The 25,584-nt window shown below is 38.2% G+C and overlaps 1 protein-coding gene and 1 long non-coding RNA gene across 16 annotated transcripts in view; both read left to right on the top strand.

Moving 5' to 3' along the window:
* SLC41A2 (solute carrier family 41 member 2) overlaps nt 1-16,221 on the top strand; it is a 156,861-nt gene extending 140,640 nt beyond the window's left edge. For all 15 annotated transcript variants that reach the window (XR_014083504.1, XR_014083500.1, XR_014083503.1 and 12 more), the window contains one exon: nt 15,801-16,221. Coding sequence is in view for 10 of the 15 variants with exons in the window: in XM_081595671.1 (XP_081451797.1) it covers nt 15,801-15,986 (186 nt within the window). In the remaining 5 variants the exon portion in view is untranslated. The remainder of the gene's footprint in view (nt 1-15,800) is intronic.
* A 3,332-nt stretch (nt 16,222-19,553) lies between these two features.
* LOC145547053 (uncharacterized) lies at nt 19,554-21,261 on the top strand. The gene is made up of 2 exons (XR_014083506.1): nt 19,554-19,822; nt 20,017-21,261. It is a non-coding gene; the product is annotated as an uncharacterized LOC145547053 (long non-coding RNA).
* Nucleotides 21,262-25,584: the final 4,323 nt, after the last annotated feature.

The following is a 25,584-nucleotide window of genomic DNA, read 5'->3' as shown; positions in this document are numbered from 1 at the left end:
AAAGTGAAAGTCACTCAGTAGTGTCCAACTCTTTGTGACCCCATGGACCGTGGTCTGCCAGGCTCCTTTGTCCATGGAATTCTCCAGGCAAGAATACTGGAGTGGGTAGCCATTCCCTTCCCCATGGAGTCTTCCCAACCCAGGGATCAAACCTGGGTCTCCCACATTGAAGGCAGAGTCCACCAGGGAAGCCATTTTATACTTACATGCCAATTGTACCATCTTACATTTCCAAGGATGTTCATGTTTTCTCAAGACAAAATATTCTCAGCAAAGCCCAAGCCCAACTTAAATGAGCAAATGAAGGACTCTCATAACAAAATTAATAATCTGAATATTGAATAATGAATTTCCTAAGAAGTGTTTCTGTTTCATGAATAATAGTTCATTTGTTTTGAGATCTGTGTTGGCAACGTGAACACGGTCACAGCACAAAGGCAGATTAAGAGTAAACAGCTTCCATTTTTCATCCAGTAGAACATGCTTGGGGCAGAAATCTGGTCCATGTACTTCCAAACAGAAACAACATCTTAATTGGCAATGTCTTAGTTCTGAAGTCACATTCACATGATTCACATGATTCAGTGTCATTATTTTCACTACAAAGATAAACGAATAAATGTTTTCACAGAAGGAAAGTATTTATAAACCTTTTAAATCAGCACATATGTCACATACAAAGGACAAAGGAAGAAAAGGGAAGATAAGATCAGTGTGCAGAACACTGTAGACACATCACAGAGCTCCTCAGAGGCGGAGTCTGAACTTCTGCTCTGCTGTTTATTTCGTGACTTTAGTCAAGTTTCGTAACATCTCTGGCCTAGTTTTTTTCCCTCCCTCAGAGGATAGTAAGGAGGACTAAGCTAATGTATAAAGTGCTTGGTAGAATTAGTGCGTGTTCCGTCGTGTCCGACTCTTTGCAGCCCTGTAGATTGTAGCCCACCAGGCTCCTCTGTCCATAGAATTTTCCAGGCAAGGCACCGGAGCAGGTTGCCATTCCTACTCCAAATTATGATTAGAGAGACAAGCATAAACCCTGACTGTCTCGGGCAAAGCAGAAGTAGAGTGACTGCAGTGATCACTCAGATCGCTTCCTGCATTTCCAGTAGTTCCTTTTGTGAATTCCCACTTACCCAGTAAAGATGGTTTGTTACAAAGCATTGTTGTACATAGTTAGTAATGTATATGCTAATATTAAAATTATCTGGCACCTAAGACAATATTTGGTATTAAAGTCCATAATTGCTATGGAGGTAATATTGAGTTCAGTTGGCTTTTATGGGTTAGCCAGAAAACCCAGGCAACACATAAAGTGTTATTTTCCTAAAAAATTGTGTTCTAAGTCCAAATGGATAATTTTGAATTAGTCTGTTTTTATGTTAGAAAGTATCTGTTTTTGCATTTGTTCAGCCTAAAACAATCTCCTTCAGGTTCCCAGGTGCATTCTGTGTTCTAATATCTCTGTATTTTACCTAAAAGTCTGTATTTACCTATTTCTGCCGCAGTGTGACTTGTTATTTTACAGTGCTCAGCTTTATCTCCTCCTGATCTGTGACTTTTGAGAGAAAAAGAGTACCGATTCTCTTGTATATAAGCCAGTGTATCTCTTTATCACCTAAGTTGTTCATTCTGAAAATTTTCCTTCTCTGACAATTCCCTTTGTGAGGTTTGGTGCTCTAGCTACTTTATATATATATATATATATATATATATATATATGAGTTTACAAAATGATAATAGCAAATACTTATATAGCATATATTCTGAGCCATGTACTCCATGTACATGAGCTCACTGAATACTCACCACAACCAAGTGAGGTAAGTTATAACTAGTTTCCATTTACAGATGAGGCATTTGATGTGGAGAAGATGAGCGACTGGTCCAAGTCCACAAAGCAAGATGGAGTCTGGATCCAGTGAACACTGCTAACCACTGTATTTTAGAAGAATACGTTTGACACTGTTTTGCTCTTAATGAGGGCCATAGTATTTAGGATGTAGTTTTTGAAGATTTACAGCTGCCTCTTCTCTCTGGTTTCGTTAGCTCTTCATACTTCTTTCAGTCCGGTGTTCTGCCTCTAAAGGGCATTCATTCCACAGAGTTTACTTAGGATCTGTGCCTACTGAAGTTAAGTAGGAATCCAGGCAAGGACATGAATATGTCCCAAGAGAAGGACTCAGTGCTATGGAATTTCAGTAGTGGGAGGGTATTTTTCTAGGTGGGGAGGGAAGCTTTATTTTATTTTTAATTTTTTTTTTTTTGGCCACGCCACGAGGCGTATGTGGTCTTAGTTCCCCAACCAGAGATCAAACCCATGCCACCTGTGTTGGAAACTCCAAGTGTTAACCGCTGGACCGCTATGGAGGTTCCAGGAAGTTTTATAATGGATAAAATTTTGTTTCTTGCAATCCACAGAAAATGCCATTTCAGCAAAAGGGAGTTGTTATTGTTCAGTTGCTAAATTGTATCCAACTCTACAACTGTGTGGACTGCAGTATGCCAGGCTTCCCTGTCCTTCACTGAATAAATGAGAAAACTCAGCATAAGGCGATAGTAATAGTTGTCAGAAATAGTAAGAAAATTTGCAGAAATAGTAAGAACGTTTCTGGAGCAAAGAGTTTATGGATAGGAATAATGGAAAATAAGGTTGAAAATTTCAGATTATGATAAGATCATAAAAGGGTCTTGAAGTCGAGACTGAAGAGTTCAGTTTATTCTACAGAATGAAGATTTTCAACATTTTTCCCATTCCCAACAAACTTGAGAGATCTGATACATTCCTCAGATGCAGCATCATATAATGTGGAAGGGCTTGAGTTTTGGTTTCCTCACTCACTGCCTGTGTCAGGTTGATCAAGGTAATTTCTCATCTGTTTTCTCATCTGTAAAAAGAGGCTAAGGATAGACCTCTACCCTTCCCTGTCCCCAGTGGTGTCTTATTATTATAATATCATCATCTCTAGTGGCTGTGGACTACTGGGGCAGTAAGTATCGGGTTATCAATGAGAGGATCAGAACCTGGTGGAATCTAGTGCTAAATCTCTTCCATGATTCTAATACCTAACTCATTCCTTGCATTCATTCTTCTAAGTAAGGACAGTGTAGCCATATGGTGGCAACTTGGCCATAATTGGAATCCCAGGATAACCACCCAATAGCTGAGCAAGTTAATTGACTTAGCCTTGAGCAAGTTACTTAATTCCTTGGGGGAGTCTTATTGTTCTTGCCTGTAAAATGAGGATAATGTTTCTTCTTTTCACAGTAGTTATAATGTTTAAATACCTGGCACATAGTAGGCCCCTATTATATGGTGTGGTTATGTCTTTTTTTAATTATGAAAGTGAAAGTCGCTCAGTTGTGTCCAACTCGCTGCAACCCCATGTAGTGTATAGTCCTTGGAATTCTCTAGGCCAGAATACTGGAATGGGTAGCCTTTCCCTTTTCCAGGGGATTTTCCCAACCCCACGGTTGAACCCAGATCTCCTGCGTTGCAGGCAGATTCTTTATCGGCTGAGCCACAAAAGGGAAGCCCAAGAATACTGGAGTGGGTAGCCTATCCCTTCTCCAGGGGATCTTCCTGACCCAGGGATCAAACCTGGGACTTTAGCCCTGGGATAACCTTTTTTGTGATACAATACTATATTATTAAAATTGAGACACTTTCCTAAATCCATATTTATGATTCATTCTCTGGAGAGGTATAATTGGGCTCCAGGCCAGTAAACAAGGTGAAACAACTGCCTGCCTCATTAGAGGCATGGCATGCCAGAGCCCCGTGGAGCAAGACATTCAGAAAGAGAGCTCTTTTCCATCCTGTCAAGCCTGAGGCTGTTAGGACCAGAGAAGCCGAGCCTTCTTTTTCTAGTGTTCTGGTTAAGGATGTTACTCCTGTGTTCTGAGTTCTGCTGCAATTGTAGACAGGACTTAGAGGAATTTTCAGAACATCTGCTTAAAAAAAAAAATCTTATATCACAGCTATGTGAAAGCACTGACTTGAAAAGCATAAAAACTATCTTTCAAGAAATTTGTAAGAATAAAATCTTGGTTGGTTGTGACCCTGGGATATTCAGCCAGACAATATTGACCTGAGTGATTTAATCATTAAATTTTTTTCCTATTTAAAAAAATAGATGTTTAGCACCATTCTTCTTTTTTATCTTAAAAATAAGTGTCTGTGTTAGTTCTGCATAACAAAGCTAATCAAACTTGTGATTTTTGTACCATATAGGGAAATATGTAAAAGCAGATAGTAAAGATTTTTGCATTTTTTAAAAGGGGTGTTTCAGTTCAGTTCAGTCACTCAGTCGTGTCCGACTCTTTGTAACCCCATGAATCGCAGCACACCAGGCCTCCCTGGCCATCACCAACTCCTGGAGTTTACCCAAACTCATGTCCATCGAGTCGGTGATGCCATCCAGCCATCTCATCCTCTGTCGTTCCCTTCTCCTCCTGCCCCTGATCCTTCCTAGCATTAGGGTCTTTTCCAATGAGTCAACTCTTCACATGAGGTAGCCAGAGTATTGGAATTCAGCTTCAACATCAGTCCTTCCAATGAACACCCGGGACTGATCTCCTTTAGGATGGACTGGTTGGATCTCCTTGCAGTCCAAGGGGCTCTCAAGAGTCTTCTGCAACACCACAGTTCAAAAGCATCAATTCTTTGGCACTCAGCTTTCTTCACTGTCCAACTCTCACATCCGTACATGACCACTGGAAAAACCATAGCCTTGACTAGACGGACCTTTGTCGGCAAAGTAATAATGTCTCTGCTTTTTAATATGCTATCTAGGTTGGTCATAACTTTCCTTCCAAAAAATGATGAGATTATCAGTCAGTATTTGAAGTAAAAAGACAAAATTGATTTTATTGCTCATCATTGTAAAGAAGCTAAGCTGGGAGCAGGCAAAACTTCTGCAAGCAGAGCAACTACTGATCATTTATAGGGCTTCAGGGATGCATGGAGTTCAGGGGTGGGCAGATGTCTAGAAGCTTGAGTAGATGGATGTCCTCTGTTGAGGTCTGGATACTTGGGTGTGACTACTATTGTTAGTTGGTCCTCAGAGGTGTATTTATTGGACCCAGTGTGTTCCTAATTGCCTACTTCAGGAGCAAGGACTATCATTGATTGACTTCCTTCTAAATGCTTTCAATAAGGCAGGTTGTTTATTGATTGAATGAACATAAAACCAGTTCTGGTGGCTTCTTGTTACCATAGCCAAAGATCAGTCTTTTCCTGGGAGTGTGGGAACTTTTTACTTTCTCACTCTCCACTTTGCTCCTCACTCAGTCAAAGCTGCAGGGTATCATTAAGGATTATCCAGAGTTGCACTTTTGTTGTCAGTTCTTCCTGAAAGTAGCATATCTGATTTTCAATTTGGGTCCATCAGTATGGGAGGAGGGGTCTTTGAATTATTTATTGAAACATCTGATGGGACAGTGCCTGGATTGAAACATTTCAGACATTGGACAATAAACATTAAATATGAGATAAACTAATTGTAAGAAGGAACTTCCCTGGTGAATCAGTGGTAAAGAATCTACCTGCCAGTGTAGGAGACGCAGGAGACATGGGTTCGGTCCCTGAGTTGGAAAGATCCCCTGGAGAAGGAAATGGCAAGCTGCTGCAATATTCTTGCCTGGAAAATTCTGTGGACAGAAGAGCCTGGCAGGTTATAATCCATGGGGTCACAAAAGAGTTGGACTTGACTTAGCAACTGCACAACAACAAGAAGGAACTAGAATGTATTTCACTACCATAACCTGAGATTTTTTCAGACCTGACCAAGAAAACACGTCCCAATGATTCCCTTGTTATCCAGACTGCCTTTTCTTTTAGCTTAGATACAGACTGTTTGATTCACCTGTAACATTAATTTGGGTATAATATGAAGTGTCAGCAATCATTCTGGTTGGCCAAAAGAAAGCCCAACACCATTCTTTTATCTGTAACAATAGCTGTTGCTTTGCTGGACTTGGGTGGAAACTGTTTACTCTGTGTGCTCATCTCTTTGCTCCAAGAATCTTGAGTTAATAATCAGCCTCCGTGACTGCTTCAGGAAGTGCTCTGGAGAACTTCAGTTGAGGTTCCCTATGGTGTTACTTTCCAGCTCTGCTTAAAGGTCTGTTCCATTTTTTAACCCCATAGAACAAGAGTATGTTGCTAGTTCAGGCTCATTCAGAGATTATGTATTATTCATCATCACAGACTCAGCATCCAGTCCCTGCCTAGTACAGTAAATATTTATAAAATGAATATTCAGCTTTATATTATTCTTGGATTATTTTTGGCATTTCAGTTATGTTTCTTCATTTAGAGTCTGATCTCACTGAAAGCAATAACCATGTCTTATTCTTCTCTTGCTGCTCCAGAAAGCTCATCACAGTGTTTTCTGTGTTAGATATGGATAAATATTTGTTAAATTGGGTTCAGGATATATTGAGTGTACTTTGTTCGGGTAATAAGGCAAACACTTGACGAGATTCTTCATCTAAAAGAGAGAATAAATCCGTTGGAGATGTGATATATATACATAAAATTATTTGAAGATGATGCTTTTTTTTAAAGAAATATTAAATGTTTAACAAATACAAATAAAATATTCTGTAATTGACTACAAAAGTGTTATAACTAAGTTTTTTGGAAACATCTTAACCACTTAAATAGAATGCTAAACTTTATTGCTTTTAATGGATTTTTAAATTTTATTTTATATTGGAGTATAGTTGATTTACGATATTATGTTAGTTTCTGGTGTATAGCAAAGTGATTCAGTTATACATGTATCTATTCCTATTCAGATTCTTTTCTCATAAAGGTTATTGGAGTATTGAGTTGAGTTTGCTGTGCTATACAATAGGTCCCTGTTGGTTATCTTTTTTATATATAGTAGTGTGTATATGTTAATCCCAACCTCCCAATTTATCCCCTTCCCCCTCTTCCCCTTTGGTATGATGTTTGTTTTCTAATTCTGTGAGTCTGTTTCTGTTTTGTAAATAAGTTCATTTGCATCATCTTTTTGATTCCACATAGAAGTGATATATTTGTCTTTCTCTGACTTACTTCACTTAGTATGATAATCTCTAGTTGCATCCATGTTGCTGCAAATGGCATTATTTCATTATTTTTATGGCTGAGTAGTATCCATTGTTTATAGGTACTACATCTTCTTTATCTGTTCATCTGTCAGTGGACATTTAGGTTGCTTTCATGTCTTGGCTATTGTAAATAGTGCTAATGTGAATATTGGGGTGCATGTAATCTGTTCACTTATGGTTTTCTACAGATACATGTCCAGGAATGGGATTGCAAGGCCATATAGTAGCTGTTTTTTTGTTTTTAAGGAATCTCCATAGTCTTCTCCATAGTGGTTTTACCAACTGACATTCCCACCAACAGTGTGGGAGGGTTTCCTTTTCACAGATCCTCTCCAGCATTTATTGTTTCTATATTTTTTGATGATGACCATTCTGACTGGTGTAAGGTGAAACCTCATTGTAGTTTTGATTTGCATTTCTCTAATAATTAGCAGTGTTGAGCATCTTTCATGTGCTTCTTGGTCATCTGTATGTCTTCTTTGGAGAAATGTCTATTTAGATCTTCTGCTTTTTTTTGAGCTATATAAGCTGTTTTTATATTTTGGAGATTAACCCCTTGTCAGTTGCATCATTTGCAAGTATTTTCTTCCATTCCATGGGTTGTCTTCTCATTTTGTTTTTGGTTTCCTTTGCTGTGCAAAAACGTTTAATTAGGTCCCATTTGTTTATTTTTGTTTTTATTTCCATTACTGTAGGAGACAGATACAAAAAATATTGCTGCAATTCATATCAAAGAGTGTTCTGCCTGTGTTTTCCTCTAGGAGATTTATAGTATTTGGTCTTACATTTAGGTCTTTAATCCATTTTCAGTTTATCTTTGTGTATGGTGTGGCAGACTGTTCATTCTTTTACATGTAGCTGTCCACTTTTCACAGCACCACTTTATTGGAGAGACTGTCTTGTCTCCATTGTATATTCTTGCCTTCTGTGTTGTAGATTAAGCAAGCATAGGTACATAGGCTTGTTTCTGGGCTCTCTGTCCTGTTTCATTGATCTAAATGTCTGTTTTTGTGCCAGTACCATAATGTTTTGATTACTGTGTCTTTGTAGTATAGTTTGGAGTCAGGGAGCCTGACAGTCCAAAATCCCCATACTCTTAGATCACCACCATAAATATTTTGGTATGCTATTTTAAAGAATTATTTCTCAGACTTGAGTAATGTATTAGAAAGATATTCAATAAATATTAATAGTTTTAAGTGATTGAATATTGTTTTTTCCACTGAAATGTTCCTCTGGGCAACAAAGTCTTCCTATTTGAAAAGGGAAGGTATAGAAGCAGAGCCATCTTCAGGCTACAGGCAGAGGGTGAGGAAGAAACACTTGAGGTGTTCAGGATTTGATCTCTACTGATTGCATATTTTTCTAATATTCTATGGATATTAGCATCTTTAAAATAATTTTATTTAGCATGTAGTTCAGTTCAGTTCAGTCGCTGAGTTGTGTCTGAGTCTGTGACCTCATGGACTGCAGCACTCCAGGCTTCCCTCTCCCTCACCATCTCCCAGAGTTTGCTCAAGTTCGTGTCCATTGAGCCGATGATGCCATCCAACCATCTCATCCTCTGTCGTCCCCATCTCTTCCTGCCTTCAATTTTTCCTGGCATCAGCATCTTTTCCAATGAGTCAGCTCTTTGCATCAGGTGGCCAAAGTATTGGAGCTTCAGTGTCAGTCCTTCCAATGAATATTCTAGGTTGATTTCCTTTAGGATTGACTGGTTTGATCTCCTTGCTGTCCAAGGGACTCTCAAAGAGTCTTCTCCAGCACCACAGTTCAAAAGTATCAATTCTTCAGCACTTAGACTTCTTTATGGTCCAACTCTTACATCCGTACATGACTACTAGAAAAACCATAGCTTTGACTATACAGACCTTTGTTGGAAAAGTGATGTCTCTGCTTTTTAATGTGCTGTCTAGGTTTGTTATTGCTTTTCTTCCAAGGAGCAAACGTCTTTTAATTTTGTGGCTGTAGTCACTGTCTACAGTGATTTTGGAGTCCAAGAAAATAAAGTCTATCAGTTTTCATTGTTTCCCCATCTATTTGCCATGAAGTGATGGGACTGGATGCCATGATCTTCGATTTTTGAATGTTGAGTTTTAAGTCAACTTTTTCACTCTCCTCTCTTACCCTTATCAAGAGGCTGTTTAGTATCTCTTTGCTTTCTGCCGTTAGAATGGTGGCATCATGTGCATATCTGAGGTTGTTGATATTTTTCCTGGCAATCTTGATTCCAGCTTGCAATTCATCCAGCCCGGCATTTCACATGATATACTCTGTATAGAAGTTAAATAAGCAGGGTGACAATATACAGCCTTGACATACTCTTTTCCCAATTTGGAACTCATCCATTGTTCCATGTCCAATTCTAACTGTTGCTTCTTGACCTGCATACAGGTTTCTCAGGAGGAAGCATGTAGTAGGCAGTCAATAACTGTTAATTTCCTCTAGCAGTTTGTATGCTTTATTTCTGTCTTTTATTATTATTATTATTAAACTAAGAAACATCTTATTTAGTTGGAATTTCTGCTGGATTTTCAGGTTATCATTTCATAATATTGTGACCTTACCTATCATTGGTATTTGCATGATTGGAACAGAATAACATAGTTATATGACCAGTGGCAAGAATCACTGGGCTAGGGTTAGTGTACTGTGTGCTGTGCTTAGTCACTCAGTTGTGTCCGACTCTTTGCAGTCCCATGGACTGTAGCCCACCAGAGGAGGAACAGCCCTCCTCTGTTCATGGGGATTCTCCAGACAAGAATACTGGAGTGGGTTACCATGCCCTCCTCCAGGGGATCTCCCCAACTCAGGGATCGAGCCCAGGTTTCCGCATTGCAGGCGAATTCTTTACTGTCTGAGTCACCAGGGAAGCCCAGGGTTAATGATGCTTCGGCAAAAATTACTGTATTTAAAAAAAAGGTTCAACTGTGTATTAAATATTGAATATATGAACAACAACATGCACATGATATAAAAAATAATAATACAGTGACCACCAGGACACTCACTCGTCAGCTTAATTAGAAACTACCAGTAACCTAGTACCTACACCTTTTAAAGCTACCTCTGTGTTCCTTCCTCCTCCTCAAAGCAAACTATTCATTCAGAATTGTATACTAATGAGTGTTTGCTCTTCCCTATGATTTAATGCATTTATTTGAATACCTAAAAATATATGTTTTTAGTTTTACATGGTTTTGAAACTTGTAAAAAATAGAATCATAGTGAATTTGTGCTAAATGACTTTCATCTTTTCCTCAGCATTGTATTTGAAATTCATTCATATGTGTACCTATTATTCATCTATTTTAGTTGGATCCAACCCACGTCTCTTGCGCCTCTTGCATTAGCAAGCAGATTCTTTACTGCTGAGCCACCTGGGAAGCCTTAGATTGTAATTTTTTGCTATTAAAAATCAAGGCTGTGAATGTTGTTATCTTGTCTCCTGAACACATTCTAAGGGTTTCTTTTGGATAGAAGAAAGGTCCTTCTATTCTAAGAAGGTCTTAACCATTTTTGTGCCATGGACTTCTTGAGAAGTTTGGTGACTATTATGGGCTCCTTCTCAAAATAAGTTTCCTTCATTTCCTACCTTCCCTCACCTCCCATCTCACAAAAATAATTTAGGCCAAAGAAAAGATGCTTTTATCTGTATATCAGGAGTAGAGCGACTTAGCAGCAGCAGCAGCAGATTGAGTTCCTGTTGATTAATAATCTCAAATTATTCTTAGCAGACATTTAAATATTATATTTTAATGAGTAGCATTTCCAGTCTGGAACTGGATTAAGGAAGCACATTTTTATAGGGAAAATGAATTCTGCCTTTGTAAGTTAAGGCTTAGGAAGAAATGTACTAATTTGCTATTCCTTATGTTTATTTGTATCATATTTCTAAGCATTCCTCTCCCAAAGAAATCATCTTTCTTCACATAATACACAAGGCTGTTACTGGCAATGGCGCATTGAGGGGATGCTCATGGATGAGAATGTTGATTCTAGCTCAGAAAAGGAACTGGCCAAGGAAATCAATTGTCCAAAGCAAATATATATTCTTGTGCTTTATATATTTATTTAGATTCCAAATAATATACCTAGAACACGCATAACTAGCTGGGGCTACAGAATTGCCTTTTCAGGAGGTGTATTTACCCAAAGAAGTTATGCATATTTCATAAAAAACAAACAGACCGTGTAAAAATACAGTCAATGCTTGGTTAGGTTTTGATGTGTTTTCCCAGTAAAAAAGCATACATTCCTTATCATTTAGTTTGAAAATAAAACATGTTGCATTAAGAAGTATCTGATACTTACTGTGATTTTAATGATTCATTTATACACAGTGTTCCAAGAAACACTGATATCCTTTGTTAATTTGCCAAAAACAATAAGTTTAAACCTGCTTGAACTTTTAAGTCATCACAGTACTTTAAAAGAAAGTTTATGGAGCATTGTTACCATTATTTAATAATAGTTTCTTTTGGTATTTAATTATGTGGTATTTATTTTTATTTACCTTAATTATTAATTATTTATTTGCTTTAGAAGGAAATTTGTCTCCAGCTTCAGCAGAGCATTAATAAAATTAGGCATGGTAGAGAGTACATTCCCAGAGAAAGGAACTTAATGTGAAACAATACTTTTTTTTCTTTTTTAAACAGAGACTTCAGCTTCATTTGTAATAACTTTTAGTTAAACAAAGAAAATTTAAAATTTCATTCCTTCTCTCCATTGTCGTCTCCTGTTACCGTGCTCTATTTTTCCCATGGTATCTATAATCTTTTAATATACTGTGTTATTTATTTGTGTTTTAAAATTTTTTATTTGTTTCTCCCCACTGAAATGTTAGCTGTGAAAGGGCAAGATTATTTGTTTATTTGTATGTAGTACCTTTCCCATAGTAGATGCTCAATAAATATTTTTTGAACAAACAAACCAATAAATAAATATCAAACAACTTATGCATTGAAAAAAAAAAGAAATTACATGGGAAGAGAACTTAAATTCAATTGTGAGACTAAGAATGTGGGAGAGGTGGAAGAAGAAATGCTAAGGTAAGGAGAGCGATCACGATGTGGTTTATGACCACAGATTTCTTACCTTTGTACTTTAGAACTAAAACAGACTATGGAGACATCAATTCACTCATTTTAAAGAGGCTGGTGCACTGGGATGACCCAGAGGGATGGGATGGGGAGGGAAGTGGAAGAGGAGTTCAGAATGGGGAACACATGTACACCTGTGGCGGATTCATGTCAATGTATTGCAAACCACTACAATATTGTAAAGTAATTAGCCTCCAATTAAAATAAATAAATTTATAAAAAATAAAAATAAAAAAATAAATAAGTCCAAACTAAGGCTGAGAAAGGTGAGAAGTCATGCTTTTATTCCAAATTACCTTTTAAATAAAGGTGGTAAATTCTGAGACAGTGTAACAATTCACGATCAATGATGATGGCATTAATATTTATTGAGTGCTTATTATGTACCAAACATTTGCTTAACCCTTTACATCTCACTTAATTTCTGCAACTAGCCTGTGAGTCTCATTTTAGAGATGAGGAAACTAATACTTAGAGGCTTTTTCACTTGTTGACAGCAACACAGTTACTCAGTGGTAGAGCCTCTTCAACACCAGCCATTGGTTTCAGGCTTATCATGTACAAGTGTTTTGCTGGAAACCAAGAGATCGAATAGAAATAAGACGTAGTTTTCCCCTTCCGGGGAGTTACGTATTAGACCCCTGGAATGTAACAGCAAGATGTACATATTAGATCAGTAGTTTTCAAATGTTTTTGACCTCAGTAAGAAATATGTTTGTATTTCAATAAATGCACACGTATTTATCCTGGAAGAGGGCATGGCAACCCACTCCAGTATTCTTGCCTGGAGAATCCCATGGGCAGAGGAGCCTAAAGGATACATGGTGTCGCGATGAGTTGGACATGACATGACTGAAGCGACTGAGCACGCATGCACACACACATATTTATATGCTTTTTAAACATATAATTTCATAACTGAAATTAAAGTTTTATGAAATATCCTTACTGTGTGCTGTACATGCTAGTACTTTTTTTTTACATGTTGTTACTTTCTATTCTATTTCATTATATTCATTTTATTCTATTTACTGTTTTAAGACCAGTTACATTAAATTTGCTTCATAGCCCATGCATGCATCACCTGTTGAAACAGGATATTTTATGTATATTAACAAAAGATATTTTATGTGTTGGGGGGATAAAAGGCTCAATACTGATAGTCCTCCAGAGCTCATGTAGCTGTTTCTTCTGTTATTTATTTCTGTATTGTACTTGCATTGCTAATTTTGCTCTGTCAATTTAAAAAAATATTTATGGACCCACACTTATATAAGGTAGTGAGGATTTAGCTATCTAACTCCATGCTTTATTTCCCCAACTTCCAACCTCCTAATGCAGTAATGCCCAATTTTTATATAATAAATATTGTTTATACTCTATGGCTGTAAATATCGTTGATCACAGAGCCACATTGTGTATTACAATACATTTCCTTTCTTTTTAACTCTTTTCAATTTTTTCTGGAGATAATTGCCCTGTTTTTTCACTTTCATAGCTTTCTGTGTGTTTGCTCGGTTGCTTCAGTCGTGTACAACTCTGTGCAACCCTGTGGACCATAGCCCACCAGGCTCTTCTGTCCAAGGGATTCTCCAGGCAAGAATACTAGAGTGGGTTGCTATGCCCTCCTCAGCTTTCTGTGTACTTATCTTTAATTTTTTCCCAAATGTTCCATCGTGTCTATCACCCACCTATAATTAGTCCCTTCCCCCAAACTCTGTATCAGATAATTTACCAGCTCACCTTTTTCCTGGATACTTCACTTCCAGAGGACTCCAGCATCCATCTCTGTCTGGACTCTGTTCCCAGCCTACTGTGTCTGTCTCTCTATGGAGCTTTCCCTCACTCTCTCTTAGGTGGGCACTTCTATTTTCTGGATCTCAGATTTTTCTATTAAAAAAAATACATTTATTTATTTGGCTGCACCAGGTCTTATTCACAGCATACAGGATCTTTAGTTGTGCCATGTGAGATCTGGTTCCCTGACCAGGTCTCAAACCCAGGCCCCCTGCACTGGGAGCATGGAGTCTCAGCCACTGGACCTCCAGGGAAGCCCCTCAGGTCTTTCTCTTTCTTGGTTCTCTCCCTCATTTTGTATCAACACATTTTCAAGAAAGTTCCAAAGAGAACAGGGGAGAATTTTCCTGAGTGCCGGCATGTCTTACGATGCCTCTAGTTTATCCCCAACCCGCAGTTGATAAATTGGGCACAGGTTTACAGTCAGAAATATTCTCTCAGGATTTTGAAGGTATCTCTAGCTTTTCTCCTACTGCAGTTGTTGAAAAGTCAGATTCTTGTTTCTTCATATATGACCTGGTTTCTTTTAAATCATAGCAAATAGTTATGTTCTTTCTGTGTGTCCAGCACTGTTCTAAGTGCTCTGCATTATTTAATGCTTATATCATCATCTCTGTGAGAGAGGGATTGTTTTCTGTATTTTACAGGAAGGCAGCTGAGGCATGGAGAGGCTAAGTAGCTTGGCGGTGGGAGAGAGTGGTTGACCGGGCACTTTACTATTGGAGGATTGGGGCAGGGGTGGTTGGCCATTTCATGGGGAGCCCTCCAATTCTGAACATCTAATCTCCTCTCTGGGGAGTTAGACTCCTGCCTGTCCCTTGGAACAAAATGAAGATCTGAAGGAATCCCACTGTTAACTGTGCGTGCATGCTAAGTTGCTTCAGTTATGTCCGACTCTTTGCAACCCTATGGACTGTAGCCTGCCAGGCTCCTCTGTCCATGCAATTCTCCAGGCAAGAATACTGGAGTGGGTTGCTGTGGCCTCCTCCTGGAGATCTTCCTGACCCAGGGATCAAACCCACATTTCTTATGTCTCCTGCATTGGCAGGCGGGTTCTTTACCACTAGTGCCACCTGGGAAGCCCTTCGGTTGTATGACCTAAGTGTTTTTAGCCATTCTTGTGTCATTAAACATTTTAGGTTATTTCCAATTTTTGACCTTTACAACAGTGATGCAGTGAGTTGAAACAATAGTGGTTTGGCAAAATGTACAATACTACTAAAGTTAAGGCTCATGGTAGTTTGGGGGAGGCTAGAAGAAAATGAGAAGATATATGTGACAAGTTGAAGAAAAGCTCAAATTTATTTATTTGTTTTTTTGGCTGTTCTGGGTCTCCTTGCTGCATGGGCTTTTCTCTAGTCGCAGTGCATGGGCTTCTCATATTAGTGGCTTTTCTTGTTGCAGAGCACAGGCTCTAGGTGTGTGGGCTTCAGTAGTTGCCCCTTCTGGGCTCAGTAGTGGTGGCTTCTGGGCTCTAGAACACAGGCTCAATAGTTGTGGTACACAGACTTATTTGCTCTGCAGCATGTGGGGTCTTCCTGTACCAGGGATCGAACCCATGTCTCTTGCATTGGTAGGCAGATTCTTTACCACTGAGCCACCAAGGAAGCCCGAAAAACTTCATTAATTGCAGAGACACATAGTATTTTTTTCTGGTGAAAAGAAAACGTTCTTATCAATTAACTCTTTCTCCTAGACACATATTGTTCCTTTCAGAGAGCCGTGGCCTAGGCTAATGGCTGTGTTTATTAGGCTGGGACTGTCCAGGCGACAGGAATAATCTTTGGTGTTCTTTTCTAGGTGTTTACCTTGCTGTGGATCGCTGACTGGATGGTGCATCATTTCTGGAGGAAAGGAAAGGACCCGGATAGCTTTTCCATCCCCTATCTGACGGCGCTGGGTGATCTGCTCGGGACAGCCTTGTTGGCTTTAAGTTTTCATTTTCTCTGGCTTATTGGAGATCGAGATGGAGATGTTGGAGACTAACAAATCCTTCAAGCCACTCTCAAGTAACCAAGAAGGAAAACACAAGACAACCACTTATGACTCTTTTTCACAATTTTTAATTCAGTAGTTTGACTTCTGCCAGGGTAATCTTCAGTTGGCCCTGATTCCATTAAATGGCCTTAACACTTTTTTTTTTTAAGGAATTTGTGTTGAAATGAGAATGAACAGTATTTGTGCTGCTTTTCATAGAATAAATGATAATTTGACATAGACATAGACACAACCTCAAGCTCTGAAATTGATTAACTAGGAAGGAATATAGGATGTTTACAATGAATAATTTTAGAACCACAGACTTAGCAGAAATGTACTGTATTACTGTTTAACTTATAATGCCAAGAGTTCTGGTTTCATCTTTCTTGTCTCACAGATATGTTTGTTCTGCAAAGCAGACTTTAAAATGAAAGAGGCCCAAGCAAGCTTGTTTTAATTATGCCCAGCTCCCTGCCAGCTGAGGATCCATTTACCAATTTGTTTGCTCCTAACCTGACCTCAGTATGTTCTGCTGACTATGAGATAAACTCACTTTTATCTGCTTGTATGAATTTCTCTGTGCCAATGCTAATTTTATTTCAACCCTGCAAGTTCTCTGCAGGCTACCCTTTAAACACAGAATTGCCTTTAATGAAAGCAGTGGGTCATTTTTGATGATTGATTTATTGAAAGAAGGTGGATCTTTTTTGGAAGAGTTACTAGTCCAAAATGAGATGACCTGAGCTGCATTTGTAGAACAAGATGGTGTGAGAAATTGTGTGTGTGTGGGTGGGTGTGTGGTGTGTGAAAGAGAGAGACAGAAGCTATTGATAGAGTGCTGAATCTTGGCTTGTTGATAGTGGGATATTAACATTCTGTAGTTATTCTTGAGCACATTTTATTGACATGCTTTTGTCATGTGGTGTGAAAATTTTTCTCTTGCCCAGAATTTTGTATTTGTTAGCTACATTATAATTAATACTTCCTTCTTATTTTTTTTTTAAAAAGGTACCATTTAATATAATCAAGATATCCTAAGATTTAGAATGAGCAAATGGTTCATTTGTTCTTCTTAAGAGGTCTGTTGAAACTTGCAGGCTTACTACGTTCAAGGAGGAGTTGGTGGGTTACTTCAGTTATTGTTCCTGCCTGTGCTCATTGTCTCTGCACAGGTTCACGTCTGCGTGGGACACTGTCAGGTACACTGCTGTGTTTCTCAAATATTTTTCTAAAACTCTGACCTGTATTCCAAACACTTGACCAACACCTTAGTTATTCAATAGGCAAGCATTTTTTATATTACATGCATTTTGAAAAATACAGTGGAATCTCTCAAGACTGTCAGATATTTAATAATTTAACTGATAAAGGGGAGAAGAAACGCACATTGACTTTGATCATCATGGTTTAAATTGTGAGTTAGTGTTAACATTATATAAATAGTAGGTTGTTTGTATATATATTGAAGGAAGTGTTCTTATTAAGCTCTTTAAAATAAAGGGACTGTGGTTTAGAGTTATATATTTTTGCTTATTTTAAAACTTTAATTATTCCATTCTTCTGCCTTATAATGAAGTTGTAAGGCAGAGAACTGAACTAATTATAGAATTTCTCCTTTGGAGAGTTATAATATGTAGTGAACATTCTGCAAAATTTTTTATTTAAAAAAATCCATAAATAATTTCTTTGATTTTGTTATAAAGCACTTGTAAATTATTTGTATTTGGGCTGTATAATTCATAAGCATTTATATTTCCCAACGATTTCTGTTTTCATTTTTTTACCTAAAAAAATGCACAGCAAATCACATTTTTAAAGTGTTTACCAACAACTTTAGTGCATTACATATTCCAAAGCACATTCAAATACATCATGTTATTTAGTTCTCACAACAGTACGTGTGAAATAGGTCAGATAGATATTCCTATCTCTATTTTACAGCAGAAGGAAGTGAAAATCAGCCAAGTTACATTTTTAATGTTGCACAGCTACAAAGGGCCCCAAATTGTGATTTAGTCTAGATTATCAGTCTCCTAAGCCAGTTCTTTTTCTGTGACCCTCCAAATGTACCAAGTGTATACAACTTGTCAACTATGAGAAAATCAACCACAGAAACAAGATTTTTTTTAACATAGAATAGAGTATTGCTACATCTTTCCAACTTCAGACAGGGAAATCTTCATTTAATATATCTTACTGGTAAATATAGCTAACTCTAAAATTATTCATGTTCCTCAGACCAAGGAAATCAAAGATAAACGAAAACTTTAGAAGAAAGAACAATGCCTTATTTCATAGAATATTTAATTGCCTTCCCAAATTAGCCATTTTCCATAGATGCTAACAAATAACTAGAATGACTGATTTGAGTTCTGTCCTCTTTCTTTTTTGCTACCTAATCTTTGTTACAGCAACAAAATGTCTAAAAGACATATAATGGGGAAAAAAATAAAGACTTGGAAAAATCAGTCACCAATTAGCTGAATTAATTTATAAAAGAGGTTTAAATTCTTTAAAAAAATTTTTTTACTGTTTTTTTGAAAGCCTTTACATAAGTATAGAATGAATAAGATAACTTTGCCTACCCACAAAATGCATTTATTATCAGTTCTATGTAAAGTGAATTAACAGTTTATTTTTACACCACTTAAGTTTACTTTCTGAACTTCCTCCTCTCACTAATTTATCAGGCACTTTATTTAAACACAGATAATCTTTTCAAAGACTTTATTTTTGCCCAACAATCGCTTTTTATTCTTTAAGAAATAAAGTTTCTTAGAACCAAATAAAATAGAAACTGTTAGTCATGTATCTTCTGGGAGATATTGAAAATTCTGTGGCATAGACTATCAATAATGTAGCCAAATGAAGTACGTTTTAAGGGATCTTTCAGTAATTGGGCTTCCTTGCCTTATAATACAGCTCTTGTATAGCGTACCCATTTATAATGGGCATCTGCCATCTTTGAATTGTTGTAAACTCAAATAATAAAATTTAAGACATACTTACCCAGCCTTGTTGTACTTACTTCTTGATAAACTAGATGAACATTGAGCCTTGTGGAACTCACTCAGAAGAGAATGTATATATGTTGTGTTTATGAGCATAATAAATTGGGCTCTGACCATACCTAGACCTCCACTTTACTGCTTTACCACTTTTTCACACTTAAGTACTGTTCTCATTCAGTTCACATTTCTTGGCCCATCAATTCGTACATCCTCAACTATCTCCTTCATTCCTGTTGGACAGCTCTGGTTAAATACAGCTCTCTGCCAATGCTTTGCCTACACTTGAACAGCTGAGCATGGTTCATGAAGAACATACAACAAATCTTTACATTCTTAATCACAGACATCAAGCTAACCCTCAACAGCCCAGCAGCCTCCTCTATTTCTCTAATCACTTCACTCTTTGGGAGATCAGGTGTTTGTCCCTACCACTCTCCTGAAAGTATACCTGTTGAGGTCACCAATGATCTCCATGTTGCAAATCTAGTGCTTAGTTCTTGGTAAGAATCCTCATCTTGTTGTTGTTCTGTTGTTAAGTCGTGTCTGACTCTTTGTGACCCCATAGACTGACCCCATCAGGCTCCCCTGTCCTTCACTATCTCCCAGAGCTTGCTGAAACTCACGTCCGTGGTGTCAGTGATGCTATCTAACCATCTCATCCTCTGCCACCCCCTTCTCCTGTTGCCTTCAATCTTTCCCAGCATCAGGGTCTTTTCCAATGAGTTGGCTCTTCATATCAGGTGGCCAAATTATTGGAGCTTCAGCTTCAGCATCAGTCCTTCCAGTGAATATTCAGAGTTGATTTTCTTATCCTCATCTTAGTTTCTAAAGGTATTGGACAGAGTCTCCTCCTTCCTTGAAATACTTTCTTCACTTATTAAAAAAAAATCTGCTTTGCTTTCCTTTCTGCATCACTGGAAGCCTTGTCTTCACCTTGCTGGTGGTTCTTCCACCTCTTAACCTCTAAACTTTGGAATGCCCTGCAGCTCAGTTTTTATTACCATTTCTCTATTTTTTATCCCAAGGTGACCTCGCCTGATTGTTTCAAATGACATCTGTACCTATTATTCCTAAATTTCTGAGTCCTGACCTCTCACCTGAGTTCCACATTTATATTTCCATACTAAACTACCAAAGGATGACTGAAGAAATCAAAGAGGAAATTTTAAAAATGCCTACAGACAAATGAAAATGAAAACATCACAATCCAAAACCTATTGGATGTAGCAAAAGCAGCTCTAAGAGGAAAGTTTATAGCAATACAGTCTTACCTCAGGATACAAGAAAAATCTCAAGTAAACCACCTCACCATATACAAAGCAAAGTAGAGAAAGAAGAACAAACAAAATTGAAAGTGGAAGGAAATCATAAAGATCAGAGCAGAATAAATAGAGATGAAGAAAATAATGAAAATGATCAATGAAACTAAAAGCTGGTTCTTTGAAAAGATAAACAAGATTGATAAACCCTTAGGCAGAGACTCATCAAGAAAAAAAAGGAAAGAACTCAATAAAAATGAATAAGGAGAAGTTACCATGGATACCACAGAAATACAAAGGATCCTGAGAAACTACTACAAGCAACTATATGCCAATAAAATGGACAACCTAGAAGAAATAGACAAATACTTACTTAGAAAGATACAATCTCTCAAGACTGAACCAGGAAGAAGTAGAAAATATGAATAGATCAATCAGAAGAACTGAAATTGAAAACTACCAACAAAAGTCTAGGACTTGATGCCTTCTTTAAATCAAACATTTAGAGAAGAATTAACACCTATTCTTCTGAAACTTCTGAAATACCTATCCTCTCCAAATAATTGCAGAGGAAGGAACACTCCCAAACTCATTCAATGAGGCCACCATCACCCTGATACCAAAATCAGACAAAGATACCACACACAAAAAAAATAGGCCAATATCACTGATGAACATAGACGGAAAAAATCTTCAACGAAATAGAGCAGATTGAATCTAACAATACATTAAAAGGATCACACACAATGATCAAGTGGGATTCATCCCAGGGATGCAAGGATGCTTCAATACCTGCAAATCAATGTGATATACCACATTAACAAACTGAAGAATAGAAATCATATCATCATCTCAATAGATGGAGGAAAAGCTTTTGACAAAATACAACACCCATTTATGATAAAGACTTACCAGAAGGTGGGCATAGAAGAAACCTCATGTTATTTCATCTTGGTCTTAGCAAAGAAGCATTTTGCTGTGATGGAATAAACACATTGATTTTGTGTGTCATAAGAGATGTTAGAATGTCTTGCTAGTCCCATGGCTACATCTTGTTTCCTAAGAGTACTATAACACAAACATCTTCAACTCATTGGGCTGTCTTTTGAGTAGTAGAAGTTCTTCATATATAAATTTTCTATGAGATATGAGCTTAGCAAATATTGGAGAAATTGTCTATTTTATTTTTTAATCTAAATTTTAAAATTTTTATTGAGATCTATTTGACATGACATTCTATTAGTTTTTGGTTATTATGCAGCACAATAATTCCATATATGTATATATTATAAAAATGTTCACCCCAATAAGTCTAGTTACTATCTGTACCCACACTTAGTTACAATTTTTTTCCTGATGACTAGAACTTTTAAGGCTCATCTTGTTCATTTCCTGCCGCAGTCTTAGAATTAGCGATTTCTCCAAGGAGCCCTCGTTCCTTTCATTGGAAAATAGTATTAGAAACCACTACGTAGGCACTAGGTGAATTCATTGCTACTGGGAAGTGGTTGCTTCCAGGCCCTCTCAGCTAAGAGAGCAAGAAAACGTGTGTGTATGCTAACCTATGCATCTACATATACATGTTAATATTTCTATACGTAGCCATCTATATATTAAGATAAACATGAGTTCATACTGAGGTCTCCAACTCTGTTATTGCGAGGATTATTCTAGCCTCTTCCTCTTGCTTATCCATAAATTCCAACAATGAGAAGCCTGGCTCACCATCTGCTATGTATTTACTTAATTGTTCAGTTTCAAAACACATGTGTTGCAGTATCAGAATTGTTAACAGGCACCAGTGTTCTTGCCTGGAGAATCCCCATGGACAGAGGAGCTTGGAGGGCTGCAGTCCCTGGGGTCGCAAAGAGTCAGACTCGACTGAATGACTAAGCACAGAAGCACAGGGAAGAGGACCTAATTGACTCATCTTGGATCTGGCATCCAGTCGGCTGAGGCCAATAAAGTCAGGGGTCACAGGTAATTGGTTGCCTGTATAAGCGCTCTTAGAGAGAGGGCAGAGGAGAGGACTGGCATCTCTAGGGTATACACCAAGCCAACCTTCACATCCCAGGTAAGGTGACCTGAAAAGTTATCAACTGCTAAGAATAAATCAGGAAACAACCTTTTCCTTATACTTGTGTTACTATAACTTGGTACTTTCAGAAGTGAAATTTCCAAGGTAAAGTTATATAACGTAGAGATCTAAGAGCCTAAAAATAACCTGCTACACACAGAATATGCATAGAAAACACTTGGATTTTTTTTAAATGGCAAGTCTCCAGTTGTCCCTAGGAAGCAGGATATTCTTAGATTGAATACGGCAAATTTCTTTTCCCCTCATATCAAAAGAAGTTTCTATCAGGTAAAACCACAGAGAATGGAAACAGCTGCAGGAATGAGAAGTAAATGGATTCAGTCTAAATCTTGGTCAAGTTAACCTATATTCCCTGAGAAACTCTGGGCCCAGGGCTGTGCTGATATTAAAATAGCATTGAGTTCAGTCTCCTTCGTGGTGGGCTTCCTAGGTGGCACTACCGGTAAAGAACCTGTCTGCCACCGCAAGAGACTTAAGAGACACAGCTTTGATCCCTAGGTCTGGAGGATTCCCTGGAGGAGGAAATGGCAACTACAGGCTACAGTCCACAGGGTCACAAATAGTCAGACACAACTGAAGCAACTTTGTTTGCATGCACTATTTTGTGGTGATGGTAAAACTAAAGGCTTGAAAGGTGATTTCCAGAAGTGTTTTGCTTTTTGTTATTCTGTTTTTCCGCAAAGGCAGTAGTCAAGTAGCTTTGGGATGTAGATTTCCTGTCTTGCCTTTCTCCTCCTCTTGGTGAATCAACAGTTGATTGTTCTATCAGTGCTGGGGTGTTAGTGTCATACACAGAGTGTGAATGTGTGCACTGATGTGAGTGTGTGTGTGTTTGTAACTGACTGTCAAATCTGGACTTGATACTATGATTTGCATATGATGGTATACATCATATATGATGGTATACATCATATAAGGCACCAAGAAAGGAGCTTAAACTGCTTAAAGTGAATGTTAGTGGCTCAGTTGTGTCCAACTCGTTGCGATCCCGTGGACTGTAGCCCATCAGGCTCCTTTGTCCATGGAATTCTCCAGGCAAGAATACTGGAGTGTGTTGCCATGACCTCCTCTAGGGAATCTTCCCAAACCAGGGATCCAACTCAGTTCTCCTGCACTGCAGAAGATTCTTTACCATCTGAGCCACCAGGAAAGCCCTAGTATTACCTAAGGTTTGTTAAATAGTTCCTCTCAAAAGGTCATCATTTGAACAGGGGATTTTGTTGCTGTAGCAGATAAATAGATAATACATGATATATACATTCATTGGAAAGTGTGTGTTTTTTTTTTTAGTTATTACTTGTGCTTTGATTCCCTAATGCCTTAATGGTTTTTGCTAATAGCATTTTGGAAATTGAATATAACAAAATGTGAGATGCCTAGCTCATGATAGATGCTAATTGGATTTGGCACAGCCTTGTGATTTTGTAACTTAATAGTAAAGAGACAGTTTCTATAGGGCTCCAATGCAAGCTGATCTAGACCAAGAGTGGAGTTAATGAGTTTTCACTATACACCATATGTTAAGCCACTGCTGCTGTTAGTGCTGAGGAGATTTCCAAGATGAAACAAGGTACTTGCCATTCTTAGTAAATAATCTCTGAAGGGATCAAAGATGTATATATAAGAAAATTCACAGCAGTTGTTGATAAGAGTAAAAACTGTAAACAAACTAGATGTCCAACAATAGAGGAATGGTTTAAAAATTATGGTATCCAGTTTGCAAAATATATGTAAAATATACATCATCATGTATGATCATATTTTCCCCAAACATTTAATGACATGGGGGAAATTGAAAACTCAGGATATATGCAGTTTGATCTTATTGTGGATTGTCTTCTACCAACCCTCACCTAGAGATTAAGGAGAAACAAAGAAGCAACTTGGGTTTACCAATTTTCCTAGTAAATTAAGGCAAGGAAACTATAACACAGCCCAGGCAGGGAGGAATAAATACTGCAGGAAGGAAATGAATTCTCACAAAGATCAGGTCTATCATTTCAGAGCTTGTTTTAGGAAAACAGCATCAGTACTCACATTTATCCATATCCTTAGGGTCTCCATCTCAACCCCAGTGAACTGGAGTACTGGCCACTGAGATCCAGGCTCACTGCTGCCCCTGGTGGAGTCAAAAGAAACTGCAGGGAGTACAGCCACTGGTGGTCTTAGAAGGTGAAATTTGCAAGACAGGAGCAAGTCTTAGTGAGCTTGTTGTTTCTACAGGGATGAGTGACAGGCAGTGTGCTCTGGGGGAAAAGGAACAGGCTGGGGAGGCCACTGGGAGAAGTGAGAAATGGGGAGAATTCGGATGTAAGTGAGGTCTGTGTGGCACAGCCCTGTAGGCCTAGCCAGTGTTTCTCACTACTGCATGTGAGTCACTTGAGTGCCTGAAAAAGCATGGATACCTCTACCTAACAAACTGAGTCAGCTGTGGGGCCTGGGCACCTCACAGCCCTGGTACAGAAGGCAAGAGTGGGGCAGTACCAGTCCAGTAAACCAGTATGCAACTAGTCAACTCCTTCTCTCCCAAATTGAGTATGACTTTGCCACAGCTATTGAGTCAGTTATCAAAGGACTTGCTTCAGGGAAAAGGTCATTGGAGAGGCTGGTCTCCTGTCTTACCTTGTGTGAGCCACAACACCCCCCTTGCTGTAGATTGCTGAATATCAGGGGGGCATCAAGTGAAGGCCCCAGCTTTCACCAGACATGCTCTGGGGACAGGAAGAGTAGGGGCCTGCCACAGGACTCACAGTGACTTTGAGCAAAAGGATGGGGGTGGGGGTGGAGGGCTGGGAGAAAGATAAACCCATGTGTGATGTGTACCTAATGCATTTTTAGAAAACGGGGAAGAAACACATCAAAATAAGATTGGTTATAATGAGATTTCCAATGCTTTTCTTTTCTCTTTGTGCTTCTCTATATTTCTAAAATTTTCTATAGGGAACATGTATGACTATTACTGTATTTTTAGAAAGTTATATGTCCTACAAAAAAAGCAATCCTGGGCTTCCAAAAGTATGTTTTAAATGGGGTTTTCAAGTGAAATTTGCTTTTGGAGTGTTCACTTGACTCTAGTGATTATGACAGAGGGTGTCATATATATTTGTAATGTCCTCATCATCAGGTTACTGTCGTCACTATCAGTTAATACTAAATTGATTGACATTGTCACAGGATAGTGGTTTAAGGACTCCCTGCATTCTTTTAAGGTGAGCAAGAGACGCCTTCTGTGTACA

Source organism: Giraffa tippelskirchi, chromosome 4 (assembly GCF_054371585.1).
Source record: "Giraffa tippelskirchi isolate mGirTip1 chromosome 4, T2T-mGirTip1v1.2.pri, whole genome shotgun sequence".
Taxonomy (NCBI): domain Eukaryota; kingdom Metazoa; phylum Chordata; class Mammalia; order Artiodactyla; family Giraffidae; genus Giraffa; species Giraffa tippelskirchi.
Note: the sequence above shows the minus strand (reverse complement) of the source record. Positions and strands in the feature narration are given on the sequence as shown.